Source organism: Elgaria multicarinata, chromosome 13 (assembly GCF_023053635.1).
Source record: "Elgaria multicarinata webbii isolate HBS135686 ecotype San Diego chromosome 13, rElgMul1.1.pri, whole genome shotgun sequence".
Classification (NCBI taxonomy): Eukaryota; Metazoa; Chordata; class Lepidosauria; order Squamata; family Anguidae; genus Elgaria; species Elgaria multicarinata.
The window spans coordinates 6,688,843-6,704,734 of NC_086183.1; the positions used below are offsets into that span (position 1 = coordinate 6,688,843).

At 46.6% G+C, this 15,892-nt stretch overlaps 2 protein-coding genes across 5 annotated transcripts in view; one reads left to right on the top strand and one right to left on the bottom strand.

The window, feature by feature from the left end:
* ZMYM4 (zinc finger MYM-type containing 4) overlaps positions 1–9,359 on the top strand; it is a 63,045-nt gene extending 53,686 nt beyond the window's left edge. For all 3 annotated transcript variants that reach the window (XM_063140672.1, XM_063140674.1, XM_063140673.1), the window contains 3 exons: positions 588–836; positions 3,011–3,137; positions 6,635–9,359. In XM_063140672.1, the coding sequence (XP_062996742.1) occupies positions 588–836; positions 3,011–3,137; positions 6,635–6,842 (584 nt within the window). In that variant the 3' untranslated portion in view covers positions 6,843–9,359. The remainder of the gene's footprint in view (positions 1–587; positions 837–3,010; positions 3,138–6,634) is intronic.
* A 1,678-nt stretch (positions 9,360–11,037) lies between these two features.
* LOC134408121 (interferon alpha-inducible protein 27-like protein 2A) lies at positions 11,038–14,881 on the bottom strand. Of its 2 annotated transcripts, XM_063140226.1 has the most exons (5): positions 14,840–14,881; positions 14,253–14,300; positions 12,473–12,502; positions 11,727–11,888; positions 11,038–11,635 (listed from the first exon to the last, which is right to left on the bottom strand). In XM_063140226.1, exons 2-5 carry the CDS (start codon positions 14,254–14,256, stop codon positions 11,544–11,546), a joined length of 288 nt encoding a protein of 95 aa, XP_062996296.1. In that variant the 5' UTR covers positions 14,257–14,300; positions 14,840–14,881; the 3' UTR covers positions 11,038–11,543. The 2 variants fall into 2 exon arrangements, with proteins under 2 accessions (XP_062996296.1, XP_062996297.1); XM_063140227.1 differs by lacking the exon at positions 14,840–14,881 and having other exon boundaries at positions 14,253–14,431.
* Positions 14,882–15,892: the final 1,011 nt, after the last annotated feature.

The following is a 15,892-nucleotide window of genomic DNA, read 5'->3' on the forward strand; positions in this document are numbered from 1 at the left end:
GTTTTTGCGGTCTACTTAGGGCACCTCAGCTCCAGAGGTCAGTCATTGATGCTTTTCAGACGACACACTAAGCCATGGTGGTTAAGCATTGTGAGCTAAACATTATGGCTTAGTGTGTAGTGTGAACCATGACTTAGCATGTCATGTGACCCATTCCTACATAAACCCACAGTTTAAACACTCTCATTAACCATTTGCTGCAGAAGAGTTAGCAGCCTGACCATGGCTTAGCATGCTGTCTGTACAGGCCCATTGTGGAAAAGGTGGTTTCTGTAGCCGTGCTGCATTTGTGGCACACCTTGACCTAGAATCATCACAGCAGTACCAATCTTTTTGTACCACACTATCCACGCCAGCATTTGATGGATCAGGGACCCTGTGTGCTCCACTGATGCTATTTTAGTATATTTTTTAATGGAGTTTTACCTTTCCCTGTTCTTTGTGATTTCTGTGCAGTCTCACACATGGTTTCTTTGCCTGCACAGAGCAAAGTTCTGGAGGCAGGCAGTAAATGTTTTACTGAGCAATAGAAGTGGGCCAGTAATTAGCCAGTGGTACGTGGCTGAACTGGTTTCTGTCCTCTCCAGGTTACATGTTCTCAAGAATCGAAGAGGAGCACTTATGGGAGTGTAAGCAGCTGGGCGCCTACTCCCCGATCGTCCTCCTGAACACGCTGCTTTTCTTCAACACCAAATACTTCCAGCTCAAGAATGTCAGTGAGCACATGAAGCTGTCCTTCGCCCACGTCATGCGACGCACCAGGACTCTGAAGTACAACACCAAGTTGACTTATTTACGCTTCTTTCCTCCTTTCCCAAAACAGGAGGTAGAATCAGGTGGGTGGGCGGCCGTTACTTGTGGTCCACTGCTTTTCAAGCTTTTGCCTTTATTGTTTCAGGATTTCATTGTTTCAGATTTTTTTACATCGCCTTAATAACTTTTTATCAGATAAGGCATATATCCTAGTGCAAATTCCATGTCCCAATGGGAGCTAGTCACCCGAGAATGTTCTTTTTAAAAGATTGCTTACCATTTCTTGAAGTTTGAAGTCAAAACCACGTGATGTAAGTTTTTTTTCTCTCTTCTCCCTCTCAGCTCTTCCTCCTCGGCTTCTCTTCCTCCTCCTCTAACTATCACCCACTGACCTTTCTTCAGCCGCTTTCCCAACATTCTGGGCCTGTCCTTCCATTGGTCCAGCACTCCAGGACCTCACAGGAGGAAGCATTATTACACGTTCAGGCACACACTGTGTCACACAGTACATCACATGCACAGTGTGGGGCATAGGCATTAACCTCCCCTTGGCCTCATCCCTTCTCCCTTTCTGAGCTGCCCAAAGCTCGAACTTCCTATGTTTTCTGCCCGTCTGCACTGCTCAAGCTTCCGTTTAAAAGAAAATGAGCAAAATCGGTCAGGTAGATCTCAAGTGATAAGCCTTACACTCAGGGCTGGTGCTACCATAGAGGCCACTCAGACGGCCGCCTAGAGCGCCAAGCTAAGAAGGGCACCGGGCGCAGCGCTCACGCACGTTGGCTATGAACCGGGCCAGCCCAAGGATTCAGCTGGGCCTGGGCGGGCGAGATGGCACCCCGCGCCCACCCAGCCGAAGCGAAGCCAGGGATGCTGGGGTGGGGGTGGGGCTCCACGTTCGGACTTCTGGAACGTGCGCGGAAGCCTGAACATGGAGCCCCCCACCCCACCCCAGCGTCCCTGGCTTCGCTTTGGCTGGGCGGGCGCGGGGCGCCATCTCGTCAGCATGAGGGCGACGCGAGGCAGGGGGCGGGGCTCAGTTTGCTCGCTGTCGCAAGCGGATGGGCCTCCAGCACACACCCCCCCCCTGTATTTCTATTAAATAATGCATTTTAGACCAAAAGACGTTCCTTTCCAATTTGTTTGCTCTAACTGGCATGACGTATTCCTTGCACTTTAAATTTTTTTTAGCAGTTTCAAGTTTTGTGCTTCTTATTTTTTCCAGGAAACATATGTTCTTAAAAATCAAAGTTGGTGTATTTTTTTTTGGGGGGGGGGTGGTGGTGAAAGTAGCTCACCTTGCCTAGGGCGCAAAATAGTCTGGCACCAGCCCTGCTTACACTACCATATTCTTACATCAGATGTGATGCTGCTGTGGAGTGGGTGGGCGGAGCGTTCTCTGATTGTTCTGTTGTGTTTTAGTATGAAGTTGTTGTAAACTGCTTTGGATACTTTAACAGAAAGGTAGTACACATATATTTTAAATAAATTAAAAATAGAGGTCACATGATCCTGTAGATTCTTTCTAAGCTTTTAGTCATCATGATGGCTAAGCAAACTTTGAAAATACAGAGGCTTCAGTTCTTCTCATAATTAAATTGCTTAAATCCCACTGTATGCAAGGTTGCAATGTGTTTGCTAAAGGCTCAGAAAAAAAATCCCCCTTGCCTGCGTTCAAGGGCCTTGTATATGCTGTCCTTTCTCATGGGGGCTTTCCCTGGTCTTAATGCTCCTACAGTTGTGATTTAATAAACATAAAACCTTATTTGGAACCTGGACTGTTTCAAATAAGAAAGAAAGAAAGAAAGAAAGAAAGAAAGAAACTTCAGACAAAGATCACACACTTGATTGGTGCTTATAAGAAAAACAATAGATGAAACTTTCTGGGTGTAGAAACTATACGTCAGGAAAAACATCTTTTCTTCTCCCCCTATGCTAGTTTGGATTGCACAGGGAATGTGTTCTTTGTGGGGGAAGCAGCGTGACCTCCCCATCACCCTCTGCAGTCCAAAGTGGTACAATACAGGACCAGTTTTGCCACTTCATCTGCTGTTTTTATGAACAAGACCTCTGAAACCGAATGTTGGCCATTTCTCAGGACCTCTTTGTTGTTGTTGTTGTACAAATGAGGGAGACTTTGCAGGGAAGAATAGCAGAAGGAACTGCCGCTTCACACAAGTTCTCTGTGCTGAAGATTTTTTTTTTGTCCTTGTACCATTACCCTCTTTCCTCTTCCCACCCTTTCCTGCCCCATCTCCAGATAAATTAGTAGGCAAAAGAAAACGCCACGAAGGCGAAGATGTCCCGACAGCGGTGGAGATGGTTGAGAACACTGACAACCCCTTGAGATGTCCAGTCCGGCTGTATGAATTCTACTTGTCAAAGTGGTGAGTGACGTCACCTCTCTTCGCTGCCTTTCCTCCCAGATCTCTTCTCGATCCTCCCAGAGTGCAGGACATGGAATAACGGGCTCAAGTTAATGGAAAAGTAAAATAGAAGGCTGTGGTTGAAAATAACAATAGTACAATATGAGTGATAACCCTCAACCACAAAGGTACTAAGAAAGTTTTATAGACGAATAATTCAAAAGATATCACGAATGTACAAAAGACAGGCATATAGATTACATTTACAAGATGTTCATCAAACGTTCATAACGAAGCCTACGGTAAGTTGGCATCCATTAAACATTCATGACAAGAATCAATGATCTCATAAATATGCGTCTAATAGATAATTTCATAAAGCGTCTAATATAATAAAGCGTCTAATATAATAAACAGTAGTCTGGTACAAGTTCTGTTTCGATAATTCTTCGTCAGTAGAACACAAACTGGTTCACAAAAGGAGCCACGGCTATACATTTAGAGTGGAACTCTCCAAGGTTTATCACCATATCATTTTCACGTCTTCAAGCCATCAGGTAATGCTCTCTAAATGACTACTGTTTATTATATTAGACGCTTTATGAAATTATCTATTAGACGCATATTTATGAGATCATTGATTCTTGTCATGAATGTTTAATGGATGCCAACTTACCGTAGGCTTCATTATGAATGTTTGATGAACATCTTGTAAATGTTATCTATATGCCTGTCTTTTGTACATTCGTGATATCTTTTGAATTATTCGTCTATAAAACTTTCTTAGTACCTTTGTGGTTGAGGGTTATCACTCAAGTTAAAGGAACCCAGATTCCAGCTGGACATCAGGAAAAACTTCCTGACTGTTAGAGCAGTACGACAATGGAACCAGTTACCTAGGGAGGTTGTGGGCTCTCCCACACTAAAGGCCTTCAAGAGGCAGCTGGACAAGCATCTGTCAGGGATGCTTTAGGGTGGAGTCCTGCATTGAGCAGGGGATTGGACTCGATGGCCTTGTAGGCCCCTTCCAGTTCTGCTATTCTATGATTCTATGATTCTCCCACAGATTGGTGTTGAGAAGCTCCCCGTGCAGAGAGCGGCTGGAGTGGATGACAGAGGAAGGGACCATTCCCCACCCCTTTTCTCTACAGACGTCCCTCTTGACCATTTCACAAGTTCTCTTGCAGTCCGAGAACCAAATTGCCAACACAGATGGGCTAGTCCCGTGTGGGAGGGGCATATCCTAGCCATTTGTGCCTGTCAGAGGGGCTTGTGCCTTCGTGTTTAAAAATTTTAAATAGTCAGCAGCTATTTTAAAAATATATATAATTATTAAATGCAATGCCGAAAAAGTGCAAAACTATCAAATCTTATAGAAACAAGAAAAAGGTCATGCAAACATCCTATCCTAATTATATCAAGACATTTTTAATCCAAGCCTTTGAAAGCCAAATCAAGCTGCAAGACGGCATATTCCTAGGCTTGTCTCGTCTGTTGAGTTCCCACTGGCCCTTAACATAGCACAGGAGAAGTTCTGTGTCCAAATCTCAGCTCATTCATAAACTCTTCAGGTGGCCTTTGGGTAGAGAGGCCATATGAAAAGGAGGACAGAGCTCTTGTGTCTTCAGCAGTGGAATTTAACAGCCCTGCCTTCTTTTGTATCTGGTCACTCTGTTATAGCTCCTGCAGCTTTAACTGTTGCGAGGAAGAGGGAATTCCACCAGGTGCTGCAGGCATACAAAGGACACCTGCTGAAATTCCCCTTTCAATACAACTGTTAAAGATACAGGAGCCCTGTCCCCCTTTTCATATGGTCACCCTACCTTTGGGAAACCACTGTCCTCTCAGCTTCAGCCTTTCCCTCCCCTGTCTGTTGCAAAGGGATCACAATAGCCCCCCCTCCCCCTGTCCCGGTATTACATTATGAATGTGTTCATGGTAAGTGCATATATGTGCAAGTGGTCATAAGAATGTACATGAATTTTGTGGTCATTCATGCACAAAGTGTTTTACACCCCCCCACCCCCTTCATCCCAGTAAATCCAGAGTGGCAGTTGTAGACTCACTTATACATGCATTCATTGTATAACCCATATGATAGTGTGTTTAATATGTAATAAGTGCATATCAATGTAGAAATTTGTCTACCTAGTTTACATGGTTGATCACAACCAGTTTGGAGTGTTTCCTGCACGGCCATTTCCTAACTCATCCTATGCTCTGATACTGACTGGGATATCATCTGGGAACTTGCTTACATGCATAATTGCAAGCAAAAAAATGCCCTGAGCTGTGAGAATCGCCCAGTGAGCAAATCAACACATGTCTGTACAGTGAACGTATGCACAATGAACATTGCATATGAACAAGTCTAACATGGCAGGTGTTGAAAGGTTTTCTGTAGGGGTGTGCACGGACCCCCCGATCCGCCCTGTGGGCCGATCCGAAAATTTCGGATCGGCCCGCACCGCTCTGCCCATAGTCCGCTCCTCTTCGCCGCGGAGCTCTGGCTCCAAATCGGAGCTCCGCAGTGGAGGGGAGTGGCGCCTGTACAGCACCATGTACATTGATGGTGCTATATAAAGAAATAATAATAATAATAGGTCCCCCTCCCTCTTCTTCCTTACCTACAGAACCCGGTAAGGGACCAAGGGGGAGGGGGGCCTTACCTGCGTCCGTCCGCGGTCCTTCGGCTTCTTCAATTGAGCCCGTGGCTCAACCAGGAAGTCGGCCTAGACTTCCTGGTTGAGCCGCGGGCTCAATTGAAGAAGCCAAGGGACCGCGGACGGACGCAGGTAAGGGAGAGGAGGGAGGGGGGGTTACCAGGCTCTGCCGCTGTCGCCACATGGGCGACAGCGACAGCGGCAGGGCCCGGTAAACCCCACTTACCTTTCTTGCGGAGCTCCGGATCGAGGCGAAGGATCCGCCTTCACCTCAATCCTCTTCGCAACGCTCCGCCGGCCCCCCAATCCTCTTCGCCTCCGCTTTAAGGGAAGGCGAAGCACCCCGCTCCGCTTCTAATTCACCGGTCCGATTAGAAGCGGAGCACATCCCTAGTTTTCTGAGTCAATGTAAAGGAAACACTTTGAGAACTCCAAAATACAATGCAAATACTGTTACTACGGAAGGAATTGCTGGGTCAGCTGTGGGAAGAGGAAGAAATGGTTCATTTACTTTAAAACCTACTAATATTTTATTTATTTATTTGCAAGATTTGTCTACCGCTCCACATCTAGGACAGATTCCGGAGCAGTGAACATAAGGGCAAAACAATAAAAAGAATAAAACACCATATTAAAATGGTTCCTTTTAAAAGAGAATCCCAATAAACTACCAGCAATACCACTGGCTACCCTCTCATGCTCGCATCTCTGCCTGTTCTTCACCTTCCCATTTTGCTAGCCTTAGTTCTCTGTTGCCTGGGGTTGATATCCAAAAGACTTCCTTCCCTCTGTGTTCTTATGGGCTGTCTTGACACTGGTACCTTACGCAAAGCCCTGCTTTGTTCCCACCAACAGCTCTGAAAGTGTGAAGCAGAGGAGCGACGTCTTTTACCTCCAGCCGGAGCGTTCGTGCGTCCCCAATAGCCCTATGTGGTATTCCACTATGCCAATAGACCCCGGGACTTTGGACATCATGTTAACGCGTATCCTGATGGTAAGGGAGGTGCACGAAGAACTTGCCAAAGTCAAACCCGAAGACTCTGATCCTGAGCTTTCAGACTAAAGTTGGGCAAAGGGGGCTGTTACCTTGGTTTTTTTCATTTTTGTTTTTGTTTGTTCGTTTGTTTGTTTCCTTCCCTTTCCAATACACCTTGCAAAAGCACCAAACTGTGAATGCATCCTCCTCCTCCTCCTCCTCCTCTGGAAAATATTCTCTTTTGTGTCACACAAACCCTCAGAAGGCACAGCGTGAGCTGCAACAGATTGCAAAACGAGAACTGAAGGACGTAAAATGACAGAAGCGGCAGGAAAGTGGAGGGCTGCAGTTGGACCTGCAAACAGTCTCTCCAAATGAACTTGAGACCTGTCCACGTCCCCCTGTCCCACCGTGGTGCTTGTAGTGGGATAAAGACCAATTATGGATTGCTCTTTTTCTTCTTGAAAGGAAACCTGTTGCGTATATTGTTCCCTCGTAACCATGGAAGCCAAGAAAGCTAGATTAAACCCCTGGGTGCTTTTGCAATGTAGCTGCTGCCCACAGATACGTGGGGTTTCCTAACACTTGCCATAAGATACGAAGCAGAACGTAGTAAGGTGGAAACAAGTGGAAACACCATCTGTAACATACACACCAGTTCCCCTTCCTTCCCCTTTCCCCCCTTTTTGTATTTTTTTTTTAAAAAAGCTCAGATCGGACGTTCAATATGTCTGATTCTGCCAGACGCTGGGGGTAAAGGACTCTGCCGTCGGATGGAAAACTTGGTGGGGTGCTGTGAAAAGTCCCCTCCTTGGAAGCACGGGCTCTGCTGCATCCCTCAGTGGGTAGCGGAGTGATCCAAGACTCCTTGCAAATGGCTTTATGTTGGGACAAGAAATTCCAGAGCGTTCGCAAACACACACACACACACACACACACACACACGCCCCCAACTCAGACAAACAGGGTTTGGCGCAGAATCGCCCCGTTCTTCTCCCCCCTGCCCCGACCACTAGACTGCTATCAAATGCCAAGATGCTCAGAAACCGTTCTGGAGGATTTCTACCTTCCTTCTCCGCCACCCCCTCCCTCCCTCCCTCCTGTTTTGTTTTGTTCCTTAAACCTGGCTCCGTGGCAGCTTCTCCGCTGCAAATCTGGGTTTTTATATGTTCTTGGAGGGATGGGCCTTTGGGCGCCTTTCAAACTGATTTTGTTTTTCATTTCCCCACCCTCGTTTAAAAAAACAAAAAACCCTAACTGCATCATCATCCTTGGGTAGGGTTATTTTGTTTGCCTCTTCACTTCGCCACTTCTGTTCAATTAGTCATGTAAAAATAAGGTCCAAATTTGAAAGGGAGGATCAGGAGGCTTGCCTGTATCTCCCCTCGGCGCCCCCTGCCAAGAACTGACCCTTCTTCTACGTGATCCAAAATGCAGGGTGCTTATCCCTAACTAGTTCAACTCCATTTCACCGTGCCCCTCAAATGTAAGACTTTTTCTCAGTCTTGCAGCTCGCTTTGAAAATCCACACTATTTTTTAAAAGCAGAAAAATTGTACCTTCTTATTGGCTGTTTTGTCCAGTTGCCAGATTTCTAAAGCGGACTTCTGGCTTCTTTTCTTTTTTAAACACCTCTGGTTGAGCTCTTCAGTGCTGAACAAAACCTCCGTGTGTGTGTGTGTGTGTGTGTGCGTGTGCGTTTGTGGTATTCTTTTTAACAGTAAGGAAGGTAACAATAAAATCAGAAAGTAGTCTTTTCTCATTGTTGCCGTTGTGTACTTGATTGTCCATCCCCTGCCTGTAATGAAGTTCACTGGTGTATTTTTGAAATACAGAAAATTGTGTGAATTAAGTTTTGTTTTAAAGCGCCTACGCCCCACTTCCAACTTCTGTACAATCTAATTTCCTCTCTCTTCCCCACACCCAAGTTTGTCATTGCTGAACAGAGATCCCACATTTCATTTTATATCCTGAGCTAAAAATTAGAAAGCAGAGGGGAAGAAAAGTTGTTACTGGACTATGACCTTTCCAGTAAACTTCCCAGTTTGAAGTACATGATTTTTATAGGTGTTTTAAAATGCTAATTTCCCCCCAACTCTCCCCCCCCCCCCGTAGCTGTATGAATAAGTAGTTGAATAGCAGAACACTGTTATGGGTTTTGACAGCAAATACGTTTTTCTGGAACTTAAAAAAAAATAAACTCCCTCACATTTTTTTTAAAAATAGTGAGCTTTTTTGTTTCTTAACAGACACAATCCATTTACTGTGTGGCTCTGTAAAGAAGAAGAAAAAATTAAGTGGTGTCTTGGTTGCATGTAAGTCTGCCCAGCGTCCTCCTACTAATCTGTAACTGAGAAGCCCACAGTAGGTGGGAACTCCTCCGAAGTGCAGCTATTTATGTCTGTCAGAAACTGTTTTGTTTTCCCCCTTAGAAATTGTGTGAGTTTTATTTTGTTTCCTTCAGGGAATAAGAAGCAGCAAGGGAAATATCTAAACCATCTTGTTTGTTTTCTTAAGAAAAACACACACATTTCCCCAGGTTTTTCCCTTGGTAGAAGTTAACCGAAAAATTCCCTTAGAATAAAAACAGTATATTTGTATATGATGGATGAGTTCAAGTTTTCTTTCTGCCTGCAAAGAACCCCAGAAGAATCCTTGTTTTGTGCTCTGCGGGTAGGGAAAGGGTTTACTGAAGGTTTTAGGACTCTTCTGCAAAGATCCTTTTCTAGAGATGTGGGAAACTGAACCCAGGGCCTTCTATGTGTGAGGCATGCTCTTCTGCCCTGCTCAGCCAAAACCGTCAGGTGAGTTTCCCACCTCCACGTGGAGACACCCTTTCCAGGCCCCCATGTCCAACGCTCTAGTGTGGCCGTTCCCAACTTTGCTTCCTCCAGATGCGTTGGACAACTTGTGAAGCAAAATCAAAACAGCCATGTTTAATTTCCAATATATTTGTGCACTGATGTTTCAAGAGATTTCTGTCAGAGGCAATTATAAATAGGATACTCCAGAGCTCTTGCTTCTCCCTCACAATTGGGAGGCCAATAAGCAAAGAGTTCTATATATCCTTAGGAAGCTTTGAAGACAGTTGAGTTTCCCGCGAACAGAAATCTCTCAGCGTGTCGGTATACAACCCTATTGGGATATCAAACCTTGCGGCTGTTTTGCTTGGCCGTTCTGGCTTGTCTTTTTAGCCTCGTTTTTCGTTGGCATGCAAGTCCCAGCATCCCCATCCCACCCCTAGTAGATGATTCCCAGCAGCACGTCAGGGATGTGGACCCACTGGATGGAGAAGCCAGGAAATGGCACCCATGAAGCTGCCCTGCTCTTAGTGCCCAAGGGAAGAATTGTTCCGTGGTGGATCCGGCTTCATCTGAGCTGCCTAGGCTAGCCTTCCCCTGCCTGGTTCTGACCAGGTGCCCTGGATGCCTTCCTGGGCTTTTTTGGCAACCTCTCCACTGCCCGTCATGCCATCAGTAGTGCAGTGAGTGACGACTTGGTACTTCTCAAAGTGCAATTTGCCACTGCGAACGTAAGCTATGCTGGATCACACCAAGAGCTCCAGCCAAGTCCCGGCGTTCTGCCCAAGGGAAACTAAGCAGGACATAACGTACAACAGCACTGAAATGCAGTGGGAGCACAAGGAGGTTATTTCAAAGCAAAACTGGCAAGCCGTACTTTGGGCTGTTAAAAACAGGCTAGTTTTCTTTGCTGCTGAAGGATTTCAGCAGGATACAGGCAAGAATGTGTCCCTGGAAGGTGCCCACTCCTGGTTTGGGTGATCACAAGTTGTGCTGCTACATCAAAATGAAGGTCTCCATTACCGAATCCGGTCTTATTTGAAGAAGGCGGAATTCCTCCCGTGCTAAACTACCGAACTGATAGCAGAAGAAGTTCCCTTGGATGGCATCTTCTGAAAATAATTTAAATTGCTTGATATATATATACATACATATATATATATATATATATATACACACACACACACACACACACACACACACACACGTATTGCATTTCTATACTGCCCAATAGCCGAAGCTCTCTGGGCGGTTTATAGATGGGGACAGGAGGGAGAACAGGAGATAACGCTCTGCAGGGGTGTGCATTTCTCATTACTAGGTAGCAGGTGCTGTACATTTTCAGTGCAAAAGGTCACTAAGCCTCTTATTTAACAGTGTTGCTTCCATTAATGCTCAACAAATTTTGGTTGATTTCTGCACAATGAAACAGAATAAAGTGAACAGTGGAGTGGCAGCAGAGGGGAATAAAGACCTAATCAGTGCTGAGTGGAAGATTTAATAAAACTCCTTTATATTAAGATACAAACTGGTACAAGCTTTAGCATTCCAGGCGATTCTTAAGTGCAGGCGTAACACATACATGATTACAACATCCAGTTCAATTTAGGGATGATTTTACAGTGGTATCCAGGATCATATTATGAGCATCTCTACAATTCCCTGGGTTCGGTCTACATGCTGCGGCTTGTCGTGGGTTTTAGAGCCATGAGCACAAGAGGGCACGTCACCATGACCATGTGTACTAAGCAATCTCATGTTTGGTCTAGCTGTTGGGAACAGCAAAAGTTCACGATGTCGGTTACATGGGACATTTCACATCCAAGCAGACTGTTTACCTAAGCTGGGGGTGGCTAGCGTTGGCCAGCTTGCTTCTGTTGTATAGAGTATTTGTCGTGCATGCGTGGTCCAAAAATCTGGACAGCATCTCAACAGAAAAGAGCACAGCTTCCTTTTAATCTGAGCTGAGTGGCAAACCGTGGGACTGTTCAATTCCTCTTGAGGAGGTCAGCCAAGCTCCCCAGCAGGGCTCCTCCAGCAGTCATGGCACCTGTTGCTGTAGCTGACAGTCCTGCAGCACCTGGGATGGAGAGAGGCGAGAGAAGGCTGTTACTCAGATGCAAGCCTGCCTGCGTGCATGAGGCGATCCCTCCCGAGAGTGCAAGACATACCGATCGACTGCAATGTGGCCACAACGCCCCCGGCAGCCACTCCTCCACCATTGGCGATGGCAGTTGCTGACATCAACTTAGCAGCCGCTGATCCAATAGCAATTCCAGTTGCAGTGAAACCCAGGGCTCCAGCTGCTGCAGGGATACCAACTACAGCGACCCCTGCACAACAAGACCAGCAAACTTAGCTGCACGCGCACGGTTACGGCAATCTTGGCAAAAAATCAAAGCAAAAAACGTCCAAAGTTATAGCCTTTCTCTTAATTTGCAGCCTAAAAGAGCACCACCTTCTGACAAACCGTCGGTCACCTGGAGACCCTTCCTACTTCTCCGAAACAACCAGTCATTTTACTAGCCAGCATCATGCGCTAACCCACTCATGTGCTGCTGAGCAACATCTCGTGCCTTCTTTCAGACTTTCCTATCACTGCTAGAACATTAGTTGGGCCTAGCTTTGACTTCCTCCTTGCCTCCAAGCCCTTTGTGCCAAGACCCTGGACCCCCTTAAAATGGACAGTTGCACGGGGCAGTCCTCTTTTGGGTTGTGGCAGTGCTACACGTGGCTACAGTCTGGGCTGCCAGGGGAAAGTCAGCTTGCTGTGTCTCAATTCTCCTGGAGGATCTCTACACTCAAACTGACAAAGGCCATAAAAACCCAACAACTGTCCAGTTAGTAATCTTATTAATAATGATGTAACCACATGTATTCCTAGATCATGATGAAGAGGCAGGAATAAGAAACTTACCCAAGCCAACTGCAGCCCCAATTACGGTGTCTAACAGAAGAAGAGAAGATCCTGTGTTAATAAGATACTCGAAATCTCAGCACATGACAAAGAGTGAAAATCCTGGCAGGAGAAAGACAGCTGTGACTCCAAGAGAGATGTGGAAGCCATTCTCTTTCCAAAGGACTAGCACTGAAGCATGCTCACCGTCACACAAGGATGGACTGCAGCTGCCATCCTTGCAGGTTCACAAAATCTGGAGGACCACAAGTTGCCCACCTCTGCCCCAAAGGGTCTAATTTTTAAAAGTGTCCTCTGGCGTAAGAATGAACCTTTCTCTGCATTTCTGCAAGGTGGTCCAAAACATGCAAAGCTGCTGCATAGGGCAGCTCTACCTAATGACAGGAAATGCAGATGAGTCTACATTGGAAATGCCTGGATCCAAATTATGTCCACCGCATGGAAAGAGGGCAAGACAACCCCCACCACTTGTGAGGATCAAGTGGAAGGGGGCATGGGTGGTGGAGACTGGGGCCATTAGAAATTTTAAAAATTAAGCCCCCCCAGTTACTGGAAGAGCCATCTCAGGCTTCCTTGAATTTGTGAGCCTTCAGAGGCTGCACCCAAGGCACTATTTTCTCTTTGATCAAGAAGTCCAGAAGCTTAAGTTAGAGATCAGGGCACCAAAACCCTTCCATGGGTCTGCAGACTTAATCAAGTTGTTTAAGAGCTGCTAGCTAGCAGACTGTCCGGTGCCAAGCATTTCTTAGCTCCCAACATCTATTTTGGTGGTGCAAATAACCTTTTTTTAGCATCATCCTTGCTTAGGTTGTGCTTCTGCGCGGGGCGTGCCCTCACCATTGCTGCCATAACCACATTTTGTGGCTACCACTTGGAATAACCTGGCAATGGACCTGTCAGTCTGGGCAAATGGGAGCACACACATTTTGCATGCCGAACGTATCACTGTCAATACCTGGAGTCTCTAGGTAAGGTTGAGGAAGAATTATTTCTGCCCGGAACTCATAGAGGGGCGCTGCTCCATCCAGAAAACAATACCAAGCAAGGTGGACCAGTGGTCTGACTGGGTACAAGTTGGCCCTGCCCCACCCATCTTTTTTTTGGAGAAGCTGGTTTAGGCACCATCACCCCCCCCCCCCTCCACCCCACCAAAGCTGCTGCTGCTGCTGCTGCAAATGCGTCAGCCAAGCCATGCTGGGTAGAGTCAGACTCAGATTGCTATAGCTGGATACTAAACTCTCCCTTGGCAACAGCAGGTTGCATTAAAGCATCTAAACGAGGGCTGAGCATCGAGTGGAAGCCAGCGGACACACACCGGTGGCAGCAGACACAGAGAAGGGGGGCTTACATGGTGCCTCCGCTGTCCAGTGAAGGCACCAGGTAAGTTGGGAGAGCTTTCTAGGTGCTGGCTGTGCAGCTGGCACCCAGAAAATTCCGAGTCGCCTTGGAGGGTCCGAATTTCACCTCGGCTTCGGTGCCAAGATGAATCGGGGCTGCTTCAGGGGGCCCCTGCACAGCCCTAATCTAAACCACAGTGGGCAGGGAGGTGGTAGAGAGAAATGAATGCAAGCCATATGTGGGGGGAATCTCGCTGAACGACCACGATCTTAATGTGATATAAACAAGATCACAGTGATTTTGGTAGGGACTGGGGGGCGGGGGATAACTAACAAAACTTTCCTTGGCCCAGCCCAAAACACAATATAAAAGGGTGAAAGCAGCAAAATCCTTAAAACGATTTGGGGGTGCAGGGAGAAAAGCAGATAAAAGTAGAACTCACTCATGCTTCGCTATTCACTTCGTCGCCTTCTTGGTCTCCTTTTTCACCCTGTGCGTGCGAAGACCACAAAGAAACCACTTCCTAAACCGAACTCCAGCTCCCAAGGGGAACACTGCAGCCTTTGCCCCGTGTACAAGGAGCCACCAACGCTGGACCCGGGCTTTCTTTGAAGGCGTCTCCTGGGAAGGACGAGCCGCTCACAGCACCCTTCCCCAACCAGGTGCCCCCCAGATGTGTCCTTTGGCGACTCCCATCATTCCTAAAACAGCACCGCTGGCTGGGGATGATGGTTGTTGCAGCCCAACACGGCTGGAGGGCAGCAAGCTGGAGAAGGCAGGCCTCCAAGCTAGCAAAACATGGGGAGCCAAACCACTCGCCTTCTCTTACAAAGAAACAATTCCCTCGAGCCAAACTGGATTCCCACCTCCCCGCCGCCTTCCCAGCATGAACAGCCCCATGGAAACCAAGGAGGGGGGCTGGGAAGATGGGGCTGCAAGCTGCCCCACTTGCCCAAACCTGCGCGCCCGCGGCCACCCGCCACCTCCCTTTCCTGGCTCCGGGTTTCTCTTCTGGAAGCAGCCACTCACCTGCAGCCAAAGGGACCCCGGCCGGCGTTCGCTCCAGGAGGCGGCGCGGGAGCGTTTTGTATAGACCTGGAAGGAGGGCGGGACTAGCTAGTAACAGACAGCAGCCTCCACCAATGGACTGGGCTGCTAGACCGTGTCAATCACCGGGATCTTGTTAGCTTTCGATTTCCCCGGGAAGAAGAGAAATGAAAGTGAATCCGCCCGTCCTGCTCGCTATATATTTATTTAGTACATTTCTAAACTGCCCAGTAAGAACTAATGTTCTCTGGGTGGGTTACAACCACTTTAAAAACCGCAATGCCGTTTTAAAATGCCGGTAAAAATAGAAAATACAGCCCAAATACTGAAAAGGATAAAAGACAGTATGATGCAAAACAACAAACAGCACAGGACTTGGTAGTCCTAATTAACCTAGAACTAGGGTGACCATATTTTGGAAACCAAAAAGGAGGACAACGTGGTAGGCCCCAAGGGGGCGTGTCCAGCACCAAGGGGGCGTGTCCAGCACCAAGGGGGCGTGCCCACCCGAACATAGCCTTGGTCACATGTCTGATTTTACAGCACACATTTAAGACAAATCTGTTCTACATAACATCTTAATGTTAAAATCACTGAAATAAAGAACAAGTGAGAGATTCAATGTATCTGAAATTAACTTCACTCACTCCTACTTTTGTAGGTTTTGCTGTACTTTGAAGCTTTTGCTATACTCTGTGCGTTACATTCTCCCCTTCCCTCAAATACCCTTTCTAACTGTATCTTCACTCATTGCAAGCTGCTGCTGTTGTTAACAGGGTTTGCTACTGCCCCCAGATCTGTTTCAAATTTGGTATGGCTAAAGCTCTACCTAAAAGCTATCATGGTGCCAACTTTCAGCTCTTTATCTTTAAAAATGACAGTTTAAAAATAACTTTTAAAACCTAATTTTTAAAAAAATTCCTAAAAAAATCAATGGATAAACGGATCTGTTTCAAAATTGGTGTGGCTAAAGCTCTACCTAAATCCTATCATGGTACAAAGTTTCATCTCTTTCTCTTTAAAAATGACGATTTT